Source organism: Saccostrea cucullata, unplaced genomic scaffold, assembly GCF_032062105.1.
Source record: "Saccostrea cucullata isolate Sc308-1 unplaced genomic scaffold, CSIRO_AGI_Scuc_v1 ctg176, whole genome shotgun sequence".
NCBI lineage: Eukaryota > Metazoa > Mollusca > Bivalvia > Ostreida > Ostreidae > Saccostrea > Saccostrea cuccullata.
The window spans coordinates 704,858-729,190 of NW_026939570.1; the positions used below are offsets into that span (position 1 = coordinate 704,858).

A 24,333-nucleotide genomic window follows, 5' to 3' on the forward strand; every position below is an offset into this window, starting at 1 on the left:
TGAACAAAACTTTCCAGGCATGAATGTTTGGTTTGATAATACATACTTGAGCTCCCTGCTTAACCATGAATGTTTATGATTTTCAACATCAGTCACTTTAAAATCTGAGTTCCATGCAGGATTTAAAACACTTCAGAGCAAGTACACTTAACTCAGTCATTTTTTTAAAATTGGTATGGATACAGGCATTATAAGCTCAAAGCCAATGTCACCTTAATCCTGGCATCACAGACATATACAGTAAAACTCGGTTAGTACGAACACGGATATTGCGAATTCACGGATATAGCGAAGTTATTTTGGATCCCCAACTACATGTATATGAATTTAATGAATTCTTTATACGGATATAACGAATTACGGATATAGCAAAGTGATTTCATAGGTCCCTGTGACTTCATTATCACCGAGTTTTACTGTAGATGATAAACGCAGTTCTATCTGCTTCCCCCTTCCCAATTAAAAAGAAAATCTTGTTTGTGATGTTTACATGAAGAAGCTGCAATATGTAGCCCTGTCTGTTTTTAGACGGGGTCACGTGACCCCGTCTATTAGTTTTTTTTTTTAATCTGATACACCCCCCCCTTCAAGAAAAATAACAAATAACCAGAGAGGTCTACATTATTCCAACTAGATATTAAGGTGATTGTAAATTCCAGGGAAAAATTCAATTTCAATTACCCTTATTAATTTGGCCCTCGAAGTTTCTTTGTACAATTCTCAGTATTGCTTGGACTTTCAGTAAGGCATGGCATTCTCGACGTTACATAATTAGCATCTAAAATTTACACAGCTTTCATTTACTGTTTAAATATTCATGGGACAGAAATTCAGGAGAATGTCAACGTGTAGAAAATAACCAATAACAGTGTCTCGTAACACAAAGAGGTGTATCGTGCGACAAAGAGGTGGGGCTTAAGTTGTCTCATTGTTTCCAAGAACAATTTCAAGTTCTTGATGTTATTACCATAATTTCTTAACCAATGAAAATCTATTCGCTATTGACAGATGCTAACTATGTAGCCCCAAGATTCCACGCCTTACTGAAAGTCCAAGGTTAACTGAGAATTGTACTATTTTCCTTTGTTGACTTGCCTTTTATGTTCAGATGTTCTGATTAAGACAGTAAATAACAAATTTCATGTACTTTTAATAATCCTCAAAGACTGTAACTGCACGTTATAAAAGTCACAAAATGAATTTTCTAGGTCGGCTTTTTAGTCCCTGAGCCTCGTGGATCTGTTGTAGGGGGGACGTCCGTAGAAGAATTCTCGGAAGATACCCTTATCCTTGTAAATCTCGTCGTGAATCTTAACTCCCTCGATTCTCCTGTCATCGCTGTAGTACCATCCCTTGTAGTCCTTGTTGTATCTCATGTGTTCATCCACCATATGGTGTTTACTCCTTAAAATGGTGAAGCATTAATGGTCATTCAGTGAAATAAGAAGCTTGCTTTACGTTAATTTTTTAAAAATAAATTTATTAGGTCACCTGAGTCACTCAGGTGACCTACTGCTATCTGTTTTCATCCGTCGTCATGTGTCATGCATTAACATTTGAACATTTTCAGCTTCTTCTCTGAAACCACTGAACCAATTTCAACCAAATTTGGTATATAGCATCTATGGGTAAAGGGGAACAAAAATTGTGAATTTTATGGTCCCCGCCCTCCTGGGGCCTGAGATGTTGGGCCACAACCACTAAAATTAATGAAATCTTTAATAATCTTCTTCTTTACTCCTGGACATCAAGCAGTCAAACTGTTGGCATGAATGTAATGAGCATTGAGTCCTCTACCAAAATTGTGAAATTCATGGCCCCAGGGTCAGGGGTTCTAGTACTAGGGTGGGGCTATATAGATTATATGGTGAAAATGCATTATTTCTTTAAGTCTTCTTCTCTGCTCCTGGGTTTTCAATAAACTAAGTACATAGTTATGATGAGGAAGAAGACTGCCTCTTCCAAAATTGTGAATTTCTTGGCCCCAGGGTCAGGGGTTCTGGTGTTAGGGTGGGGCTCTATTGATTATAGATTGAAAATGCATTAAATCTCTGAAAATCTTCTTCTCTGCTCTGGAATATTAAGTAAACTAACTAAGTACATAGTTATGATGAGCAAGAGTGCCACTTTCAAGTTTGTGAATTTCATGGCCCTAGGGTCAGGGGTTCTGTTGTTAGGGCGGGGCTCTATTGATTCTATAGTGAAAAGGAATTATATCTTTAAAAATCTTCTCTGCTCCTGGGTATTAAATAAACTAACTAAGGCTAAATAAAATTGAAGTCTTGGTTCTCAGGCCCGCGCGCATCCATTTTGAGGTAGCCGCATTGCCGATTTTATTGTATTTTTTAAAAAATAAAAAGTGGGTATTGCGGAGACCAATCCGGGAAAAAAAATTCCGCCCTCATTTGTTTCGTAGTTTAGTATTCAAATATCACTTCCGGTAGCCATTTACAATGAGATTTTGGCTACTTCGTTTGAAAATACATTTGAGGACATTACCTACGATGTTTACACGCTAATGCATTACATCCTTTACCCCCTGATGCCACCATTTGACGCTATGCCCCATTTCCCTGATGCCACCATTTGACGCATACACACAACAACCCTAAATTAGCTCTGTAATTTCCCCTGTTTCTAAATAAATTCAGCTCTAAATGATAGCCAATCATGTGTATTACACATTAGGTAATGTTACTATAATTAGTGAAGTCACAGCTTGGTGTGAATTCACTTGAGATTTACCTGTGTGAAAACAATGGCACCCAGTCTGTTTACAAGAAGAAATTGGGCCTTGTCACAAGCAAAATTCAGCCTTAATATTGCATTTTATGTAACATACCTTGGATTGTATTAATTAGCATTCACAATGTTTTTACATCAGTTCTAAAGTTGAATTTAATAGAAATAAAATTTTACAATGAAAATTAGAGGAAGAACATCATAGACTTTTTAACAAGAACAACAATGGCGGCCACAGATTTCCCATGCGTTTTATGAGTACTAAATAATCTTTTGAAGCATTTTTTTCCATCAGGGCATTGATTTAGATAAAACATGTATTAATTTATTTTCCCAAAGACTTTTGCAAGAAGTGGTCAACTAAATATATAAAATATTTATAAATATGCCTGCTTGAACATGATTGTGAAGTTTAATTGGCTCAAGTCTAAGATAATTACCTATCATTATTAATCTATCTTAATTAATATTATTTAAACAAAAAATAAAGAGCCTTTTAATTGGTTTGGTATTATATTTTAAGTTTACTGGTATATTTTATAGAAACTTTCTCTCATATAAAGGATAATATGAAGATTAGTTGTGAAAAATTCATTTTACCTGGTTTCACCTATATATTGTTTATTGTAGATTAATTATTCTTAGAAAATTATATGACAATACTAAAGTTCAATCCATTCCCCAAACATTGATATATAATATGTGACACTTTGATGATGTTCAGGTACTTAATTAGCATGTTCTAAATGTAATGGTCAGTCATTTCAAGTCAGTCAAAATGGCTTCAGGGGGCAGCCAGATAAACACTCTAGGGAAATCACAAGTGCGTCAAATGGTGGCAACAGGGGGAAAAGAGTTAAGCAATGGATAAGGCAGAGAATTTGACCAGAAATGGAAAGTATATCTGTGATTAAAAAATTATCTTTATGTTAAAGAAAATTCGGAAATTAAAATTAAAAAAAAAAACCTCCCTCATCTACTTTATTGCCAATAAAATGAAAAATAAAATGCCGTCCTCCCGCATCTGTTTTGGAGAAAATTGGCCTGAGAACCAAGGAATTAAATTTAGATAGCCTAAGTGCAAGGTTATGATGAGCAAGAGTTCCTCTTTTCACTAATTCACAATTATCTCCCCTTGGAAGAGGGGATGGTCCTTCATTTAAAAAACTTGAATCCCCTTCACCCAAGGATACTTTGTGGTAAGTTTGGTTGAAATTGACCCAATGGTTCTTGAGAAGAAGATGAAAATGTAAAAAGTTTACAACAACGCCGACGATGACATGCAACGACAACAACGACAACAGATAACGCACAAATTTTGATCAGAATAGCTCACAGGAGCCTTCGGCTCAGGTGAGCTAAAAATACCAACTTCTGAACTAAGTCATTTTTACAAAATGTTGCATACAGGGCATGTCATTTGACCAGATTACTCCTCCTAAACTTTTCAACAATGGATTTTTTTAATTTTCAAAACAATTTTTTATATGCAAGATATGCATATACTAGGACTATAGATATTTAATTTTAACTACATGGATTTAAGAATAATAATATTTGTCATTTTTATCTAGAATCTCCCAATCAGCCCCTTCACGATAACTACAGTACTACACTTTTGCAGGGCAAAATAATAATGCTTGGCGAAGTTTTTGTTGATAGATAATTAAATGACGTATCTTTAACAATTACTTTTACGTATATTTCGCCAAACTATATCATTTTGCCCTGCAAAAGAGCAGTATCGCAGTTATCGTGAAACGGTCTATAGGGAACATTGATTTTGTTGGAATTTCACCTACAATTTTCAGAATAGAAAAACTTTCATAATAGACAATATTCACATTTAAGGAAATAACTCTTCCAAATGCAAAGTTCATCTATTCATGTGAGAAAAACCACAGTTTACACAAAGAAAAACCTGGTAGGCTGTCATATTGACAGATTTCCATTTGTTCTTTTTTGGGAACGAGGGAATAATTAATTTTTGAATACAAATACTTACTTTGCAATTTTCCTCCTACATTTCAGGTCAATGGTATGCAGATTCCTTTCGTAAGCCTGTTCATATGATGAATAAACCCATTTGTGCATAAATCTTTGAACTGGAGTCTAAAATTATATAATAACATTACAATCAAGTGTATATACCTTAAAAAGAGAATAAATTCCATTAAGATGCAAGGTAATGTGTGATAATTAAATGGCTATCATATGAAGAGGCAGCAAGATAAACATTCAATTCTATTCAATGTTCCGTTTTTCATGTTGAAATTGACAGTAAAAAATTCAAGTCAAAATTTTTAACCGCTCCTCTAAATGGCCTTCTACTTCTGAGTTGTACTTACTTGTCATAACATGTATAAATGTGTTTATTTTAAGTGATTTCCCCCATTGAGAGTACTGACTGATGTCTATATTCCTGTAGCTGTGATTTACCCATGAAACTACCAGGGTAAGTGGCTCCCCATGGACACATGACCTCCCCATTATTTATGTTTTTTTCTTGTGGTGTGCAACACATCTTGAGGTTATCCAAATGCACAAGTTCTCTCAGAGATGAATCTTACCCTACAGTATTCCCAGAGGTAAATCTTACCCTACAGTATTCCCAGAGTTAAATCTTACCCTTTAGTATTCCCAGTGATGAATCTTACCCTACAGTATTCCCAGTGGTGAATCTTACCCTATAGTAATCCCAGTGGTGAATCTTACCCTATAGTATTTCAGTGATGAATCTTACCCTATAGTAATCATAGTGGTGAATCTTACTCTATAGTATTCCCAGTGGTGAATCTTACCCTATAGTAATCATAGTGGTGAATCTTACTCTATAGTATTCCCAGTGGTGAATCTTACCCTATCGTAATCATAGTGGTGAATCTTACTCTATAGTATTCCCAGTGATGAATCTTACCCTATAGTATTTCAGTGGTGAATCTTACCCTATAGTATTTCAGTGGTGAATCTTACCCTTTAGTAATCCCAGTGGTAAATCTTACCCTATAGTAATCCCAGTGGTGAATCTTACCCTATCGTATTCCCAGTGGTGAATCTTACCCTATAGTAATCCCAGTGGTGAATCTTACCCTATAGTATTCCCAGTGGCGTGGTTCATATCCCTCGGGAATATCCTTTAATTCAGCTGGACCTGTAAAGAAACTGTACCATAACAAAACAGAGAAAACTTTAATAATCTATATAATACACTCCAACTAAGTATAAAAGGTTAACAATCTAGTTTTAATATATTGACATTATGTTACTCAGTTTGTTAATCATGGAGGAAGTGAAGGTTCTCTAGCAAACTGCATCCAGTTCAACAAATATCTTCAGGTTACCCTGAAATACAGCTGACATCATGACATGCAGTCTCTTTTAAAAGAGTTATAGACACTTGAACGTAGGTCTCGGACTTACCTATATAAGTATTGACAAGTCCTAAAGCAGCAACAGGGGCCATGGCAATCCAGAAATACTTTATCTATTAATAAAGCAACATAAAAAAGAAATTAATTTTTATTCTGCACATCTTCATCTTTTCTCCTTAATCTTACTCTTAAACAAACACATAATCAAAGTCCTAAGGAGAATCACCAACAAAAAATGCCCCTTTTAATCATGTTTATGTCTTAGTGTGTTTGTTTTAATTGCTAACTTGTGAAATTTTAAAATTAACTATTTAATATTTTTGTACATGTTTACAAATAGAGTAAGACACCTGTAGATTTTGGGATCGTGTCACTTTGTCTGTGTGTATGTCTGAACTCTGAATGTAAATCAACTATTAGTATTAACTACAAGTCATAGTGCTGCTTTTCAGCAGTGACCTCTATGTGAGTCCCTAATGTGCAGAGTGCAACATATAATAGCTCTTGATTGTATAAGGATCCAAAAAACATTGCTTCTTCAGTTTGCACACATTTAATTAAAAAAAAATAAAGCCAATTTCTTATTCAAAGGCTCTGCAATCTTCATTTTGTGATATCTCTCAATTCAATATGAATATTTCTAATAAATCATTGTATTTAACTTACCAGATCATCTCGCACATAATATTCCTTGATCCTGGTTCCAAATCTTGGAACACCAATATAACCATTTCCATAGTGTGCACTTCTCACCAGTTCTAAATAATTTTTTCAAACATTTGTAAGTTCTGACAGTTATTAACTTCCTACTTTTACAAGTTAAAAAAAGGTATGCGTTTCATTTATAGTAGTCGTTTTAAAGTCACAAACCAAATTAGTGATTGTCTATTTATTTTATAAAGAATTTTAAACAGAGTAAGTTAACAATTTCATTGCTTTAAAATTCATACGAATTTCCTCTACTCTACAGTTTTACCTTGCAGGGCCGACTTTGATTTCAAGATTTCACTTTTTGTTTGTGGTGTTTTTATCGCTAGACTAAACATTTGTCGTGTCCCCTGTCCAGGAGCGATCCTCAGGCAGCTAAAGAGGATCATTTTGATCCCTTACTACCCTTAGCTCTTGGATTTTTTAGTCTCTTCGGCTCATTCAATAATTTTTGGTAGCTACAAGGTTGCAGCAGGTTCGCAGTAAATGATTTATAAATTGAAAAATTGACGGACAATTTTTCCGGACGTTAAAGTGTCATGCATTTTTAAAAGATATTTTTATATCCGTAATCCTATATAATAACGAAAGCTTTGAAACAAATGCATAAAGTATAATGGAATTCTAAAATAACTGTATTTAAAAAAAAAAAAATCGACCATAAAATATCGGGTTCGTTTTTAGCAGTACCTAAGCGATAAATTTAACCTCGTTTCCCGAGGTGGTAATTCCCCGATGTCTACCGAATGTGCATGCAGTAGGCCTCGAGAACTTAGATACAGAAGCTTTCGCAAAAAATTATTCAGTGAGTAACTGAAAGTGTGAAAATGGATCTACTTGGTTCCATTCTCGGTAGCATGCAAAAGCCGCCAACGATAAGCGATGCAGAAAAGAAAAAAGCAAAGGGTACAAAATTGATCTTTCTCTTTTTGTAAGAAAACGTCAAATAATTAGTTCGAATTTGCTCAGTGCGTTCGAATTTGTTCGAATTAAGAATTACACCTGTTTATATCAGATGCGAATTATATACTTTGTCGGTCTGTTTCAAAAATTGGACCAATACGTTAAAATGTTTTGTCAGTCACTGTCAGTCTTGGTCCGATTTGTAAAACATTGTGGATGAAAATTAATAAGGTCAGTTGATCAGAATGTGGTCACTTGACTAATCCAGCTGCAGTTGCCTGGTGTATAATTTTATGATAATTGGACCAAAATTTTAAAATAATTTTTCATTCAGATTTTTTTTAGTTGAGAACTTGTTTAAGGGTTCAAGAGGCACGGAATTGAATATTTATCTGGTCCTCCATGTGTACTCGGGGTAGACTTTACTTTACCGGTCCCCAGATCCGCAAGAACCTCGCGCTCATTGGACTATGATGTAACAATATGTCACTCAACTGAAAATGGGTTAAATCTGCACACTATATAGAATCTATTTGACTGATTAGGGTTAATCTTGCACCCACCTGACAGATCAGGGTTAGTCCTTGCACTAGTATTCAATGATTTATTCAGTTGATTAGGGTTAGTCTTGCATCCATCCGAGAGATTAGGGTTAGTACTCGCACATTTTTCGACTGATTAGGGTTAGTCTAGCATCTGCCGGGGATATTTTGTCTAAACGTCGTAGTCCTTATATACCATCCGATGGATTTATAGGGTTAGTGACTTGTTCTTTTGGATAAGTTTAAGAAATTCAGTTGTTTCTGTAATTTTTCCAAGATCATGAATCAGCTTCAATGGTATTTCGTTATTTGTTTACATGGAAGAATGGCTGTGTCCAAAAGAAATGGCACTAAGCATGCGCGGCACGCGCATCATTCAGAATTATTAAATTTTTACAATGAATCAACAATATTTATTGATTTTTTTCAGAGAACAGGGTTAAAAACTACATTTAAAAACGAAATTTTAAACTAAACTTTTAACCGTACAATTCAATTTTTGGGTCAAAAGGCCAAAAACCCTCGTATTTAATTTTTTTTCAATCACTCACGTGATCTCATTTATACTGAAGTTGCCTTCAGTGACATTACATTTAGCGTGTTTTTCTGGGGACTGGTAAAGTAAAGTCCTCCCTAGTGTACTCCTTTCCTGCTTTTGATGTTTGAACCTTGACCCAAAATTGTCTCGTGAAAAAAAACACCTGCATTCAGTATTTAAAATATGCAGATTCACAAACCAACAACAAACTTTGATCGTATGGTAATTCATTACAATTTTCTTTGTTGAAGTGTTGTAACATTTTTTTAAAATTATCAGAGCAAAAGGTTTTACTTGAGAAGCAACAAGAAAAAGAGAAGAAAAGTTTGCAAGAATTTAGAGAAAAGGTATGTTGTTCAGGCACTTTTATTTTAGCATCCATGTTATAGAACTGTAAGTAAACATTTTGAAGCATCAGTCAATTATAATACAATTTGCAGATCTGATGACTATGATAGTTTTACTGCAGGTTATTTTGTGCATGTTCTGCTTAATATACAGATTTAATTTTGTCACTTTCATATGAAATAAACATACATGCATGCATACATGCATATTTCAAATCCAGCCACTGCACATATCAGCTCAAGACCAACTGCTCTCTCACTGAATGTTTTTCAAAAATTACAGATACAAAAAAGAATACATGATTTTATCAAAGATGGGACAAAACAGAAGAGCAAATTTGAGCCAATGGACAAAGGATGGCGATCCATAGTGTAAGTCTTATTTAGTAGAGAGGGTCTTAGGACAGAGGATGTAGAGCCATGAAGTGTAAGTTTAGGTTAAATAGAGGGGGCCTTAGGACAAATGATCATGGCGTAAACTTGACATGAAGCCTTTGAGTATGATTATATACTTAATGACTTTATTTTGAAGCCAAGATTCCTGACTTCTTCACCTTTCTGAATTCAGATGAAAGCTTGTTTTTTGAAAGAATTGTTTTTTTTCATACATCAAGTATGTTTTAGTAAACTGGACACATATTTAATCTCAACGATTTGCTGAGGAAAAACAAGTGTCCTGATTTATTAAGCTTGACTGTATACAGTGGATCCTCAGATATTCGGATGCTTCAGTTTCCGGACGATTATTCATGGGAACAGAATTTTGTGAATTGTATATATTTGTCTTTTCTAGTCATGAAGTTGCTGATGTTGCAGGGTTGACCTCCTTTTCCTTTGGTGTAGAAGAACATGACAGATATGTCATGGTTTGGAAGAAGGTAACAAATGCTATACAACTGACAGAGAAATGTTGCAAACTGAAAGTAAAATATAATACACAGAATACAAATTTGATGAATGTTACACTGACATAAAAATGTAACATTGACATACAAATGTTACTTTGACAGACAATTGTTACTTTGACCATGTTGACATACAAATGTAACACTGACAGGCAAATGTAACAATTACCTGCAAATGATACTGTAAATTACTTTTTATACAAATTGACAGTGTGGCGAAAAAATGTAACAATTACCCACAAATGATACACTGACATATAAATGTAAAGCTGGCAGGTAGATGTAATATTGACACTAATGTATTTTTGACAGAAATATTTGTACACAACATGTTCATTAATTAATGATTCATAACATAGACTTCTTAGGTTGTTTTTTAGTTGTTTTTGGTTTGATACTGTAAACAGGGTAAGCTTTCTACATTGAATTCTATTGTGAAGTGATTGTGATGATTGTGATATGAGCTACCTTGACATGTCTACAGTGTGCTCTGTGTCTTCTGCAGTAACAGTGCTGTGTGTTTTGTAGGAGTTTGCTCCGACTGATGACGAGATAAATACCCTGAGGGCCGGTAAAGAATGGGATCCAGAGAAAGCCAAAGAACTAGAAAAACAAAGGGTCAGCACACATTAGATTGAATAGATTCTAATTCAAAACTAGTGCTAATTGTAACGGGAACCGTTACAGATGTTCCCCAAACGCTCCCCAATTCATTTTTGGTGCCATATTCGCTGTAAGCTTCATTAAATAAGACAAACTCTGTGCATTTTTGACTTTAACAACGTTTTCTTAGAAGGATACCAATTATATTCAAATTCTAGCATTGCACCCGTGCGCATGTTAATGCATGTGCGTATTAATGATCATATCATCTTGTCTACACTATCTACATATTTAAATATACAATATATTAAAGCATTCAGTCCAAAAGTATGAAAAATCATTATTTCAAGTGTATTTTTCATTTCACTCGTTAAAGACGCACGTGCGTGCACGTGCATGATGAATACCTTATTGTAGGAGTCCCTTATATCTATCTATATTCTAAATCCCATCCTGTTAGGTTGAAAAACAAGGGAGTTATAGTCATTTCAAGTTTAAGCCAATCAGATTGCAGCGCACGTGCATGCCCGTGATTTCATGATTTTTTCTTTCTATATCATATTGTAAGATATCCTAATGCATGACTTTGTATTAAATTTCAAAGCATTTCGTCAAAAAACAAAGGAGATATAGCCATTTAAAGTTTCAGCCAATCAGATTGCAGCACGCGGGCATGCGCATGCTTTCATGAAAATTCTTATATATCATGCTGTAGATCTTCATAATGTATGACTATATTCAAAATTTCACAGGATTATGACGTAAAACAAGAAAGATTTTGAGACTTTAGTTTCAGCCAATCAGAGCAAAGAGCACGTGCATGCGCGTGAGATCTTGCTATTTTGACCATGTCGTTTTGTCTATGCTTCTAATATATACTTATAATATGAGTTTCAAAGCATTTCATCAATAATTTAAATAGTTACGTCTGTATCAATTATATTGGACATTTATCGTGTTGCACGTGCGAGCTCTTGCAAGCACATGTGCATGCACATGCTTTCATGATAAATCTTATGATGCAGGCTGTAAATCTCCCTAATGTATGACTATGTTCAAAATTTCAAATGATTTTATCAAAAAACTAAAAAGATATTGAGACTTTAGTTTCAGCCAAAGAGCGAAGCGCAGGTGCATGCGCGTGCGATCTTGCTATTTTGACCATGTCATCTTGTGCATACCACTAATATATCCTTACATTATAAATTTCAAAACATTTCGTCACAAAATAGAAAAGTTACGGTTATATCCATTATATATTGGTCATTTTAAGTTTTGCACGTGCGCGCTCTTGCAAGCACGTGCGCGCAAAATGACCTTGTCCGCAAATCTACATAACATGCCTACTTACCCTAAAAAGGTTTCACCTAAGTCGGATGTGTAGTTTACAAGATCACTCGCGGAAAAGATTTTCCCAGGAAGAAATAATAATAAGAATAATAATAATAAGAAACAGAGTAAAATCAATATGTTCCCCAACTTCGTTTGGGGAACATAATTACTTGTAATTTGTTTCATCAGCATGAATCATGTTCCTTCTATCAGTTCTGTGTGAAGCTATTATAAAAAGGGCCATATTTCCAAAGAATATTATTTTTTACCAGATCATTCAGAAAGTTAATCATAATAATATAATATAGTCCTTCAAATGTATATTTTAGTCTCAATGTCTTACTTATTAAACACTGAATACACAATAGTGTCATTTTGTAGACTATATGTTGAAATTATTTTTAAATGAATATTACTAATGGGGTCATATTAAGGGGTTCTTTTATTTGTTCAGTGCCTTTCCAATAACATCTTTATATTTGCTTAGAGAATTTAGAACCTTAGATTTATTACTTTACCAAAGTTGTAATCCATATTTCAGGAATTAGAGAGACTGAGTGCTGAGGAAAATCCATCACATCAGAAGAAAATAATCCCTAATTCTAACTACAAAGATAAGTACCGGCATCTGATTGGTGATGAAGCGGCAAAGAAAGGCGCAAAACAGACGACAGCTAACAGATCGTACGGATTCGGTAAGAACCAGCGAAGCATGTATTGTATGTCTGATAAATTCCTGTAAACATAAATATCAGGTGTTCTGGAACTATACAAATAAAAATTTACCTGAGAGTTGACAGATTACTTGCATAATGTGTAAAAGTTTAATGTCATTCTATGTAAAGTATGACAATATGCTTTTGGAAATCCTGAGTAAAAAGGAAGGAAAGAGAAAATACTTGTAAAAATTCATATATCAAGTAGTCAATAACAAATGGAGATGTTTGATGCAGTCAGATATGAGTTGTTTGTTATTTACAGTGCCAAGTGAAAATAAACGAGACCATAGGACAATAGAGGAAGTGTTAGCGGAAACCAGGGCCAAGAAAAAACTTAAAACGGAGGCCCAGAAAACTCCTGTCAGTGGTCCAGTTAACGAGGGCCATAGCTCCCCCACTGTGAACTCTGGGGATCAATCGTCAGAATCAACAGACAATAATTCTTCCAGTGTTTGACCCGTTACAAGATACAACATTAATGCAAAAAAAAAAATCCATGTGTGATGACATTTACAATGTTTTAATTTTGTTTTCTGGACTGAGTTTTTATTTTTCAAGCATATTCACTTTTTATTTTTCAAGCATATTCACTTTTTATTTTTCAAGCATATTCACTTTTTGTAAATACAGTGGTCCTTCAGATATCCGGACGCTAGATATCCGGATGCTTCAGTATCCGGACGCTTTTTTATCGGAACAGAATTTTAAAATGTTATACTGTATACAGGGTTATTTTTGCCCCGTCTTATTTTCGCCCTTTCACACCTACAAACAATTTTGCCACGTTTTAAATTCGCCCAGTCATAGGTTTGTTTATGAAATTATACTGTATTCTTTGAATTTGTCCCATTTTAAATTCGCCCAAATGAGGGTTGGGCGAAAGGGGCGAAAATTTCCCTGTATACAGTAATGTCTTGTTTAACTGGTGATTCAGGTATCCGGACGCTTCACATATCCGGACAAATTTACTGGGAACCAAAGCGTCCGGATAAATGAGGCTCCACTGTACATTGAAGAGAAATTCTATTTCTTCTCTGATGAACTCATTCAGGAATACATGTATATTCATGTGCAGAACTACTTATCAAACGTATCATATAAGAGGAATGCATCCATAACATATGATTAGAATGCAAAACATAACTTGCATTGACAAATTTTGTTCATGAAAACTGTATACACTCTACATAAGTCAAAGTGTACTCTCCTATTAAGAAAATTATTATAGCTACATTTATGTATGCAATTTGAATTGTGTTGAATACCATGCCATATTGAATAAATGTCAAATAAACTTAATATTTCATTGAAAGTTATCTTTTTTTAATCTAGGTAATTTAAAGGAGAGAAGCTTTTTCATCAAGATATTACCCCCTTTTGACTATAAGTCTGTAGGAGCTATGGTGGTGTCAAAGAATTCTGTTTATGAAAAAACTTGCACCTATATTTCTCTCTAAAATCAAAAACAAAAAAATCCCCAACCAGCTGACATGTTCATAGTTAAGCTGCAGAAGATCTATGTCTGTAACTGTAGCTGATGCTGGTAGTACATACTGTAACACATGTTAAAATTTGATTTTAGCATTCAAAATTACTTTAGCAAAGGTTTTTCTAAAGATTCATTTATTCACAATTTCACAGACTATGTAAAAAACAATAGTACAATCAAAAGATAAAAAAGAGCCCCCCACATGGTACTGGAGTAACTGCTATGTCCAGAGTTACACCCCTTTGCAGTACAGTGACACTGGGTGACCTCCCCTTTGAAAGGAACCAAGTCTGTGACGCAGTGTTTGTTGTTTCCACTTCCTTCCATGAGACCAGCTACTGCAGTCTCTGAACAGGATCTGTCCACTGAAACAAGAAAATTCATTAAAAGTGACGTTTTTCCTTGGGGGCAAGGCACAGGCGCGATCCAAGATTTTTTTTCAAAAGGGGGGGGGGGGGGGGGGTCCAACCTAGTCCAAAAAAAATTCCAGCCCAAAAATGTCTTGACAAGCAAAAAAAGTAAACTCCTTATTTTCCTAAACGTGAAAAACCTATTCCATGGGGGAGGGTGGGGGGCTTTTCTAGCGGGGTCCAAGGTCACTTTTAGTTGGTTTAGTAAATACATTTAATAACCCTGCAAATGCCAGGGGGAGGGGGGTGGAGGGTCTTGACACCCCCCTCCTCTAGATCCGCGCATGAGGCATATGCACACAATAAAATATGTGATATATATTCTTTAATCTATTTTTTAAAAATTATGTTTGTATTGTTCTTACATGTCTGGATGAATTTACTGGATCGCTTCACTTTAAGACAAGCAAATGGACATTCTACCAGAAAGTCGGATCCGCCCCAGAAAGGGTCGCCACACCGAGGGTCGTGTTTGGTACTGCAGTTGTAACAGGGTATTCCTGATGCTGTCAAGAAGCAATGTGAAAAATTCAAATACATGTAACAATTCTGTATGGTTTCACCCCATGCCTATTCTATGCTCCCTTGCACTTTTTAAGGGATACTTGTTCAAATGTACTATTACGTCCACATCTACATGTGTCCTGCATATTAGCTGCTTGTTTTCTGGAGGAGCATGATCCGTATTCCATCCGAATGTGAGATCATAACCTTTTGGTTTAAGTTTTTGTTTCCCCGTCCCTAACAAGTTCAGTTTTCCCCCAAAGGAATTAAACCCTGGCCTATATAGCCGCTTTTAAGGTCACCTGAGTCAGGTGACCTATTACTATCCGTTTTCGTCCGTCGTCGTTCGTTCACATTTGAAACATTTTCAGCTTCTTCTCTGAAACCACTGAACCAATTTCAACAAAATTTTGTATACAGCATCTATGGGTAAAGGGGAACAAAAATTGTGAATTTCATGGTTCCTGCCCCCCCCCCCCCCCGGGGCCTGAGGGGTGGGGCCAAAACCACTAGAATTAATGAAATCTTTAAAATCTTCTTTACTCCTGGACATCAAGCAGGCAAACTGTTAGCATGAATGTAATGAGCATTGAGTCCTCTACCAAAATTGTGAAATTCATGACCCCAGGGTCAGGGGTTCTAGTGCTAGTGCTAGGGCGTATAGACATGAAATAAAATGAAATTCCATGTCTAATAAGTATCGGATGGGGTGAAGTAATTGAAGGACATATTCAATAATTCCCAATACATGCGTGGATCCAAATTTTTTTTCCAGGGGTTGGGTGGGTTCCACCCTAATCAAAAGAATTTCCAACCCTGAAATTTCTCGACAAGCTACAAACGAACAAACTAAAAAAATCCGTTATTTTCCATTTGCGAGGATAAACCCTATCTCGTGATGGTGGTTTTGGGATTCACCATTTTTAGCGGGGCCGGAGGGGGGCCCAAAGTCATTTTTATATGCTTCTGTCCAGAAAGGGGTCTGAACTCTCTCCCCTTCTAGATTCGCGCATGTCACATGTGTTCTTATCTGGTGTAATTGCTCAAAGGTATTGAAGGTTAATGTTGATTTTCTTAAAATGCATTTTTAATTAACATTTTATGAAATATTTAACGAGAATGGTCACTGCTGTTTTCATATAAATAATATAAAATTGTTAACAATCAAACCTTGGTTGATGTTGATGCAAACAAATAAACAACAAGCTGCAATCACAAAGGAATCCATGATGATGTCGAGTTTTTGTCGTCATAAGAAATTCTAAAGGGGAATAACAGCTCAAGAAAGGGGGACAAATTTGCCAATAATTTAGAAAATAATGTTAACCAAAACTAATGTTATTCCCCTTCTCCGGATGATTCCTTATCGTGAACTGAGGTTTTCATGTCTCTCGTGATTTGATTCTGTAGTAAATCAAACATATTACTACAACTACATGTATATTTACCATGTAGATGAAAAAAATCTGGAATATTGTAGCTAATTGTAACTTATGAAACAAAGAAATGAAACAAATCACTTAAAATCGAGAAGGAAAACGGAGGAGAAATCATTGTAGAACTCTGACCTCATTGTTTAGATAAGTAAAAGTATTCATAATTCATTTTGGAAAAAAAAATACATTTCTGCAAAATATCCAAATTGAATACATCTTGTAAGAATTCACATGCGGTATAAAGATATTTTTTTTCAATATAAATTTTGTATATAAAACAATAAATATTTTGCAAAAGAGAAAAGTTTGTCGTTACAATTAAACAAGCTTTTTTTATTCCAAAGATTTCAGATTGATAAGGGTTTCGTTTTTATAACTGATAGTTTTGTTTTTAAAAAGGAAATCTAAAACTTCCCGGAGAAGAATTTCATTTTGGGAGAAAACACGAACAAAAAAAAACAAACAAACAGAAAATTGGATTAAACAAAGACACAGTACTAACATGAAAAGTGGTCTAATTAATACCTTGTTTATTAATATCCTTATATTAAATATTATCTTTTTTTTTTCTTATCCAAATGTGAATAAATCTGGTTTTATATCAACTTTTTACATGAGACCACATAAATGATTTGATGTACAAGAGTTGATGATAAATCATTAACTTCAAAAAATAAGCAAAATTAAATTTATGTATACGTCAAAACAGTTTGTGGGCTAATTTTAGCTTTATTCAAATCTTAATGTCACGTGGACTCTTCCACGGTCCGATGAAGCGGCTTCTATTTCCCCTTGTGGCGCCCCTTTCTTTAATGACAGGAGTTAATTTATTCCCCCGTGTCTCCGACTCTTCACTTTAGACCAGCCAGCCAGTCGGATTAGCGGTCACAGGTATGTTATCCTTTAACTTTCCTCATTTCCTTTAGATTTATTAATCAATTAATTACTGCAATTGATATTACCGGGAACAAAATCATCGATTAGCAAAAAACCAGAAAAACCAATAATATCACAAGAGAATTCAATATACCAAACCATTGACGTCCTTTCTCGACAGTTTCAAGGGCAGCTATCAGTTACTGGCTATTTCTACATATACGCGTAAATGTTTATTTATTTAACAAATAAGTTTACCTAAAATGGACAAAAAACTTTTTCATCTCAGACGGTGTTGATCTTGGTGATGTAATGTTATGTAATATAAAACCTGAGATAATCTTTGGCTTTTATACCATATTATACAAAATTATCTAACAATTTATTGTTCTCTAAACTAACATTTATGTCCCTCCCAACGTTTAAATCCAGTACCTCCTCAAAGCACCAGAATATCTACCATAAATTTTGTTTTTAAAAATGTAGACTTGACTTTGAAAAAAAAAATGTTACAACACGGTGTATAAATATGATGTAGAACCGCCTGAAGGTGTACGCACTACAACTCAATTAGCTTCAGTTGTCTGGTGGACAGAGGTCGAGTTGTTTGTTAAGTTGATGTTCCTGTCAAAATTGTCCAATATCTACATTTACAATTCTTGATTTATTTTGACACGTTTATTATGCGTGTTCAGTATAACTTTTGTAGAAAACAGCAAATATTTGAAACCTTTTTCTTAATCATTTTAAGAAATTGCAAATTTCTATATTTTTACAAGTTCCTTATTTTTCTTTCGCGAATGTTAATAAGTTTTAATTATTGGTTTATTTAATAATTTTTGTAGTATCTTACAAGGAACACTCTTGTACTAAACGCATTATAAGTTATATTAGTTTCAAAAAATATTTTTTAAATGTCATTTCCTACCTTGATAAATTAGCTAAAACAAAAGAAAGGAGCAAGGTGCCCTTGATGCATATATTCATTGAGTGAAACAAGTGCTTTAGACTGTAATAAATTTTGTCAGCCAACACGTATGTAACACTTGTCAGAGCGACCAGAATTTTACATAGCTCATGTTTTATGGATGTTCAGAATTTGATTAAAGCTTAATTGACCTATTTAAAAAAAATTGAAAGAAAACTGGAAGAGATAAATGTTTATTTGATTACTTTGTATATTTGTTTGGACAACTTTCACGATACGTGAGATCCCCTACCTCTTTGTCTTTCAGAAATCATGGAAGTCAACTCGCTACTGATTGCCTTGATTTTCCCCGCCATTGCGGTTGCCCAGGTTACCAACACAGGTAAGAATTTAAAACATAAAAATACATATTAAATGTACATGCATATTAATTTATGCAAATTGAACTTTAATGAAATAATATACTTAACAGAAACTTTCACATTGGGAAAAACATATAAAATATATTGACGAAATCTTGTGTTATATTAAACATGTTACAGTTGAATTTAAAACTAGGCGTTACATTTCTTCCCTTTATAAGGCTGTAGTCTGTCAGTAAAATCTACAATTTACAACTACAATATATTTACTTTTCTCTTGTAAATGGTAACTATATATAAATTTAATTTCCCGCGCTTGCGCGGGTGTTTATCTAGTAGTTAAAAAAAGGGTGAATAAATACTGATTTCTTTTTTTTGGTCAGTCTATCTGGACAACTCGGCAGGAAATGAGTGTGGGAAATCAACCAAGCTGTCCAGTGGATCTCAGATCCGCCTCAGCACCAATGGGAAGACAGAGGACGGGTACTGCGGCTTCCTCATCCACCGAATCTCCGACCCCAACACCAAGTGCCCTTTCCCGGGAATGTGCGCGCGCATCGACAACTCTAAAATGACGTCATGTCAATCTAAAGTAGCATTTACAGGAAAATATTTCGATAAAACTCCAGATAGTACACAGGTATCAAAACTTTTTAAAAAGCTCATTTTATATGAGAGTTTAACGGATGACCATATGATTCTGAGAGGAGAGATGCTTTATTTATGCATTTTCCTGCCTCGCCGCGCAGCTAGGACAATTAACTGTTTTATTCTGGACAACATTGTCGCATTGCAAGGATGATTTTCCAGGGACATTTATTTCCAAAATCTGCCAAGTCCTCATCCATCAAAATGAATCTTGATAGTTCCCTTAAGTAATCAATTGTGGCAAACGATTAGAAGATAGTTAATCGTATTGGTACTTTTCTTAAAACTATGGCAATTTTGTATGAAATGTCTTTCAAATTGAAAAGATTCACTTCTATCATTGCAGGAACTAAGCTGCTACATAAAACCAAAAGGAGCTCAGTTCTGCACGCAGGCGCCAGCCATGCGCGTGGAGGTGACGGAAAAGCCCGACTATGCAATGAAAGAAGCTCATGATTACGGATTCAACATCACTGTGTACTCCCAGTGTTTTGACAACAAAGAGGCTGTTATTGTGGAATATGTTGAAGATGGTAACAATTTTCTTTCACGTTTAGCATGCACATAGATTCAGAAACCCTTAGCAAAGTCTAAAAGGGGAGTGACTCTAGCACATGGTGCGTAAGGGGTGGGGGGTGGGGTGGGGGTTCACGGGGCCGTGAATAATATTGCCAATAAATATACTTTACAAGGAAAAAGAAAGAAAACTAACTGTAACGTCTCCTCTATGTTAAGTAGATAACTATTGCAGGCATTGTATATGTACGACTCACTAAGTACAAAACACCATATAATATATATATATATATATATATATATATATATATATATATATATATATATATATATATATATATATATATATATTGTGACTCAAAAAACTAATATTAATTTAGCTATTTATTAATTGCCCAATGTATTTTTATTTTATATGCACTTATAAAATACTAATTCTTATTTATTTTAAAACCACAATGGTGACTATATGCAATATTATAGTACTAATACAGTTAATTATAATAATTCACATTTAACTTAGTACAAATAGTCTATTGCTTTCGTTGTTTTGAATTTAACTTCTCCGTATTAATATGTTACATATTATTTGTTTTCTGTACATACTTGTTGAAAGTTGTTGGCAGTTTATTTTGATAATATTAAAAATGATTTCTTTGGTAAGTATTCTGTTTAGAAGTCTTTTTTTCGTACTTTTTTTAATTACAGAGATTGCTATACTAGTATATTTTTATTTCGTCCAACTTAATAAATATACTAGTAAGCAGAATTCTAGTTACTGGAGTTTGATCATTCAGTATTAATTCAAATTGCTGAAAGTTAAGATATCATTTCTGAAAAATTGAATCAGCATTACATTTTCTCACACTTTTTTTTAAATGTACACGTACATGATAAATACAAATTTAAATCTTTCTGTTTAGATCAATTTACTAAGGTTTATTCACTTATTAAATTGATAGACATAATTTAGGTCTATCTTAAATTAAATATCTTCCAAAAGAAATCAAATTCAGCATTAGAATGTACACCGTCTCAGCATACCCTGACGTGGAAAATTATGACATAAATCATGCACCTTCTGATAATTGTACAAAGGAATGGCAGTCATTAATCTCAGTAGAGTTATCTCTCTTACCAGATGGTCAATGCACCTTAATTGACGTAAAGCCTTTTGTACCTCACCCATATTTCATGAAAATAATTCCCCAATACCATCAATACAATTTATATTTACTTATCCCATGCTTGTTAAACTTGGAACTACTTTTTTGTGTTTGAGAGTTTAAAAAGGGGGAGGGGGGGTCCACACCATCTGCATGCAGTTGTTGTTTTCCTGCTTTTCCAGACCATGACGGATCAAGGGTCACATCGAGCTTCATGAGATAAAAGAACTCTTTCTAATCTGATATTTTCTGTCTTTTTCTTTCCATCAGATTATAGGGCTCCCAACTTGGAGGAGGGCTGGCACATGAATTACATCTTGGGCATCGTCACAGCCTCGTGCATTTGTAGCATATTCCTTATCATATTGTGTACAGTCAGATTGTACACGCGCAATAATCCAAACTACAGAAACTTAAGTAGCGACGCCAAAAAATAAAGACACACAAGAGTGACCCTAGAAAAATTAATAAATATTTCAATTTCTCCTTTTTATTTTATTTTAACTTTATTAGTGTAGTTCGTGTTCTATGTATGTACTTGTAATCGGGTCTCACTAACCAATAGTAGCTCTTTGCAATCTATCGCACTATCACGACACGCCATTACTTACACTTTCGAACAGTTAGCCAACATTTTCATGTTTGATTTCTTTATTGGTCAGTCAAAGGGAAATTGATTTGAGTATATGGGGCGTTTATGTTCTTCCTTCAGTATGTAAATTAAAATTGTTTAAATGATATAATAATTTTTTTAGGAGTACATTTATAATCCATGTTAATAACTTACCTATTGTATGAAATATGTTGCATGCGCAACAAGAAAATGGCAAAATTAAGAAACAGGAGATGAATGGCATGAATGCAAGAGATAAATGCTCATGAATATTGTGTTTGCTTTTTGGATACAAGACTGACAGAAAATGGCTGAGAAATGAATTGCTTAAAATTTCCAAGAAATCTTTATTAAAAGCTTGCAACTTTTAAAAAAAATTAATGCTTTTAAATTCTTTAAAATTAATGCTTTTAAACTTCAGATGGACTTGAACATTTTTGCATGATAAAGATTTGGAAGTTTTTCTATGGAGATTTTCAGATCGGCTGATTTTTAGTTATATTTATAAGAACAGAATAGTTCGCACGTTTCGATGAAATGCTAGCTTTTTGGGTCCCTGTGACCGTGCATGTTTTCGCTAACTGACACACTGGCTTGCTTTCTTACAGACTACAAATCCCCGGATCTGGAGGCCGCATGGAGAAAGAACTACATCCTGGGAATTATCGTTGCATGTTGTCTATGTAGCATTTTCCTCATCCTCTTGATTATTTTGAAATTTTACTATAGAAACAAGCCTTACGCTGGAATCAAGGAGGACAGATAAATTTTAGGTCTCTTTACAGTTCGGTGCTCTGTCTTTCTGCCTTTATATCGTAAAACAATGTTTTTGAAGAAAATAAGATCCGAAGTCAAATCTAATTTGAAAATTCAGTATGATGAAAGTCCTTTGAAATACCTTTTCTTCAGGGACCTCGGAGCACCGGACTGTATTTTTATAACGAACCAAAGAGCATTCCTCCTCAAAATGTAATGTACACTGAACTATTGTCCAGGGCAAACCCTTGTGAAAAACACGTCTACGTTCATAAAAGTTTTTTTTACTTTATTAATAGAACACCATAATGAAGTTGAACTAAATGTTCAGTGTAACATGCCAATGTAACGAAACATTTAAAACTGGAAATGCCCTCCTATAATGATCTTTTATATTCTTGCACGAATCAGCAGTCAATAATTTAAAACCGAATTGTATCTTCTTTACTTGTTTAAACTTTTAGAAACATTTGTTGTAAGTCAAAATAATTGTATATTTGTAAAATTTTGCTAAACTCCGAGAATGTGTTACAAAAAAGATGAATTGTGCTCACATATCTGATGACGTTTACATTTTATTTTAAATCTGTGTTGTCTTTGTTGTATATAATTTAGAAGTATGTACAAGCATCTTTGTGACAAACCATATTATCTGTAAGTGTACATGTAGTAATAATCAGGGATTCCTGGAATCGACTCTGTAGCAAGATAAAGGGGGCTCGTCACAATATGAAATCTCCCTACCCCACACTATGCTATAGTGTAGGGGTGGGGCAATTGATCGATTGTGACAAACTCCAGTGATTTGATTCAGTTAGCATTGTCCATTATATGTCTATGAAGATCTTCCATCATCAGTCAACGAATCTCGATGTTCTAGTCCGACAGAAAATAGCTTTGTTTTCTCTGTTTATATATGTAGATATGTGCAATTCTCATTGTTTTTGAAATGTTTTTTCTTCATGCAATAAACAAGAATTTTTAATTACCATCACACTTGTTCATTATGTTTTGTGTTCTGAAGATGACTTCTGAAATATTTCTCTACGCTTTGCAAATCTTGACTTCCAAAAGCATAAAACATGTAAAACATCTATCTAGGTACCAGTATGTATGTAACAAGAGGCCCAGGGGCCACATCGCTTACCTGAGTACTGTGGTGAGCAAAAATCAGTTTAGTATTAAAAAGCTTAAATGCATGAGTGGTCCCAATCTACCCATAAAAGGCGTAAGGGGGAGTGGATACGATATGAACAAACATGAATCGAAACATACATGACAATTAAACCATGGCATTGCTGTTCTTGATAAGAAGATTGTTCCTACTGGTATATATATACTCCTATAGTAAAATTTGATCGTCCATTGTGACTCCACCCTACCCAGGAGATCATGATTTGAACAAACTTCAATCTACACTACCTGTGGATGCTTTCACATAAATATGAACAATCATAGTTTTGTTGTTCTTGAGAAGAAGATTTTTTTTAGGATTGTACCTATTATACTCCCATGTTAAATTTTCATCATCCAGTGTGACTCCACCCTACCTAAGGGGGTCATGATTTGAACAAACTCGAATCTACACCGCCTCGAGGATACTTCAATATAAATATGACGGGTGCATATCATTACCGCTACATTTTCAAAATGTTCATTACCGCTACATAGTCATTACCGCTACAAAAAACTTACATTACCGCTACATAAAAAAATACATTACCGCTACATTGTTTATTTAGCCAGCAACATATGCTTGTACAGTACAACCTATAAATGCATAAAACCCGTTTCCCCTGCTCATTATGGGGAGGTGAAAGTAGGACTTTGACCAGGATGTTTTTTTTTTCATTATTAAAATCAATTTTATTTCATAAAACACAAAAAAATGAAAATCAAGCACTATTCATAGATAAAGT

General features: G+C 34.4%; 4 protein-coding genes across 7 annotated transcripts; 2 read left to right on the forward strand and 2 right to left on the reverse strand.

Annotated features, from left to right (window-relative positions):
* Nucleotides 1–1,130: 1,130 nt before the first annotated feature.
* On the reverse strand, nt 1,131–7,315 carry LOC134253313 (NADH dehydrogenase [ubiquinone] 1 beta subcomplex subunit 5, mitochondrial-like). The gene is made up of 6 exons (XM_062735838.1): nt 7,090–7,315; nt 6,780–6,871; nt 6,163–6,226; nt 5,832–5,893; nt 4,748–4,854; nt 1,131–1,404 (listed from the first exon to the last, which is right to left on the reverse strand). Exons 1-6 carry the CDS (start codon nt 7,208–7,210, stop codon nt 1,218–1,220), a joined length of 633 nt encoding a protein of 210 aa, XP_062591822.1. The 5' UTR covers nt 7,211–7,315; the 3' UTR covers nt 1,131–1,217.
* A 222-nt stretch (nt 7,316–7,537) lies between these two features.
* On the forward strand, nt 7,538–14,009 carry LOC134253311 (sperm-associated antigen 7 homolog). The gene is made up of 7 exons (XM_062735834.1): nt 7,538–7,727; nt 9,084–9,151; nt 9,435–9,523; nt 9,945–10,029; nt 10,585–10,674; nt 12,533–12,686; nt 12,973–14,009. The coding sequence occupies exons 1-7, from the start codon at nt 7,649–7,651 to the stop codon at nt 13,164–13,166; spliced, it is 759 nt and encodes a 252-aa protein (XP_062591818.1). The 5' UTR covers nt 7,538–7,648; the 3' UTR covers nt 13,167–14,009.
* Nucleotides 13,826–18,739, reverse strand: LOC134253314 (uncharacterized). 3 transcript variants are annotated; one of them, XM_062735839.1, is made up of 3 exons: nt 18,646–18,739; nt 14,975–15,115; nt 13,826–14,564 (listed from the first exon to the last, which is right to left on the reverse strand). In XM_062735839.1, the coding sequence occupies exons 1-3, from the start codon at nt 18,707–18,709 to the stop codon at nt 14,353–14,355; spliced, it is 417 nt and encodes a 138-aa protein (XP_062591823.1). In that variant the 5' UTR covers nt 18,710–18,739; the 3' UTR covers nt 13,826–14,352. The 3 variants fall into 3 exon arrangements, with proteins under 3 accessions (XP_062591823.1, XP_062591825.1, XP_062591824.1); XM_062735841.1 differs by lacking the exon at nt 18,646–18,739 and adding an exon at nt 16,284–16,408 and having other exon boundaries at nt 14,975–15,109; XM_062735840.1 differs by lacking the exon at nt 18,646–18,739 and adding an exon at nt 16,284–16,408.
* Nucleotides 18,661–23,408, forward strand: LOC134253312 (uncharacterized). Of its 2 annotated transcripts, none has more exons than XM_062735836.1 (4): nt 18,661–18,735; nt 19,099–19,355; nt 19,710–19,896; nt 22,267–23,408. In XM_062735836.1, the coding sequence occupies exons 1-4, from the start codon at nt 18,666–18,668 to the stop codon at nt 22,422–22,424; spliced, it is 672 nt and encodes a 223-aa protein (XP_062591820.1). In that variant the 5' UTR covers nt 18,661–18,665; the 3' UTR covers nt 22,425–23,408. The 2 variants fall into 2 exon arrangements, with proteins under 2 accessions (XP_062591820.1, XP_062591819.1); XM_062735835.1 differs by having other exon boundaries at nt 21,316–22,472.
* Nucleotides 23,409–24,333: the final 925 nt, after the last annotated feature.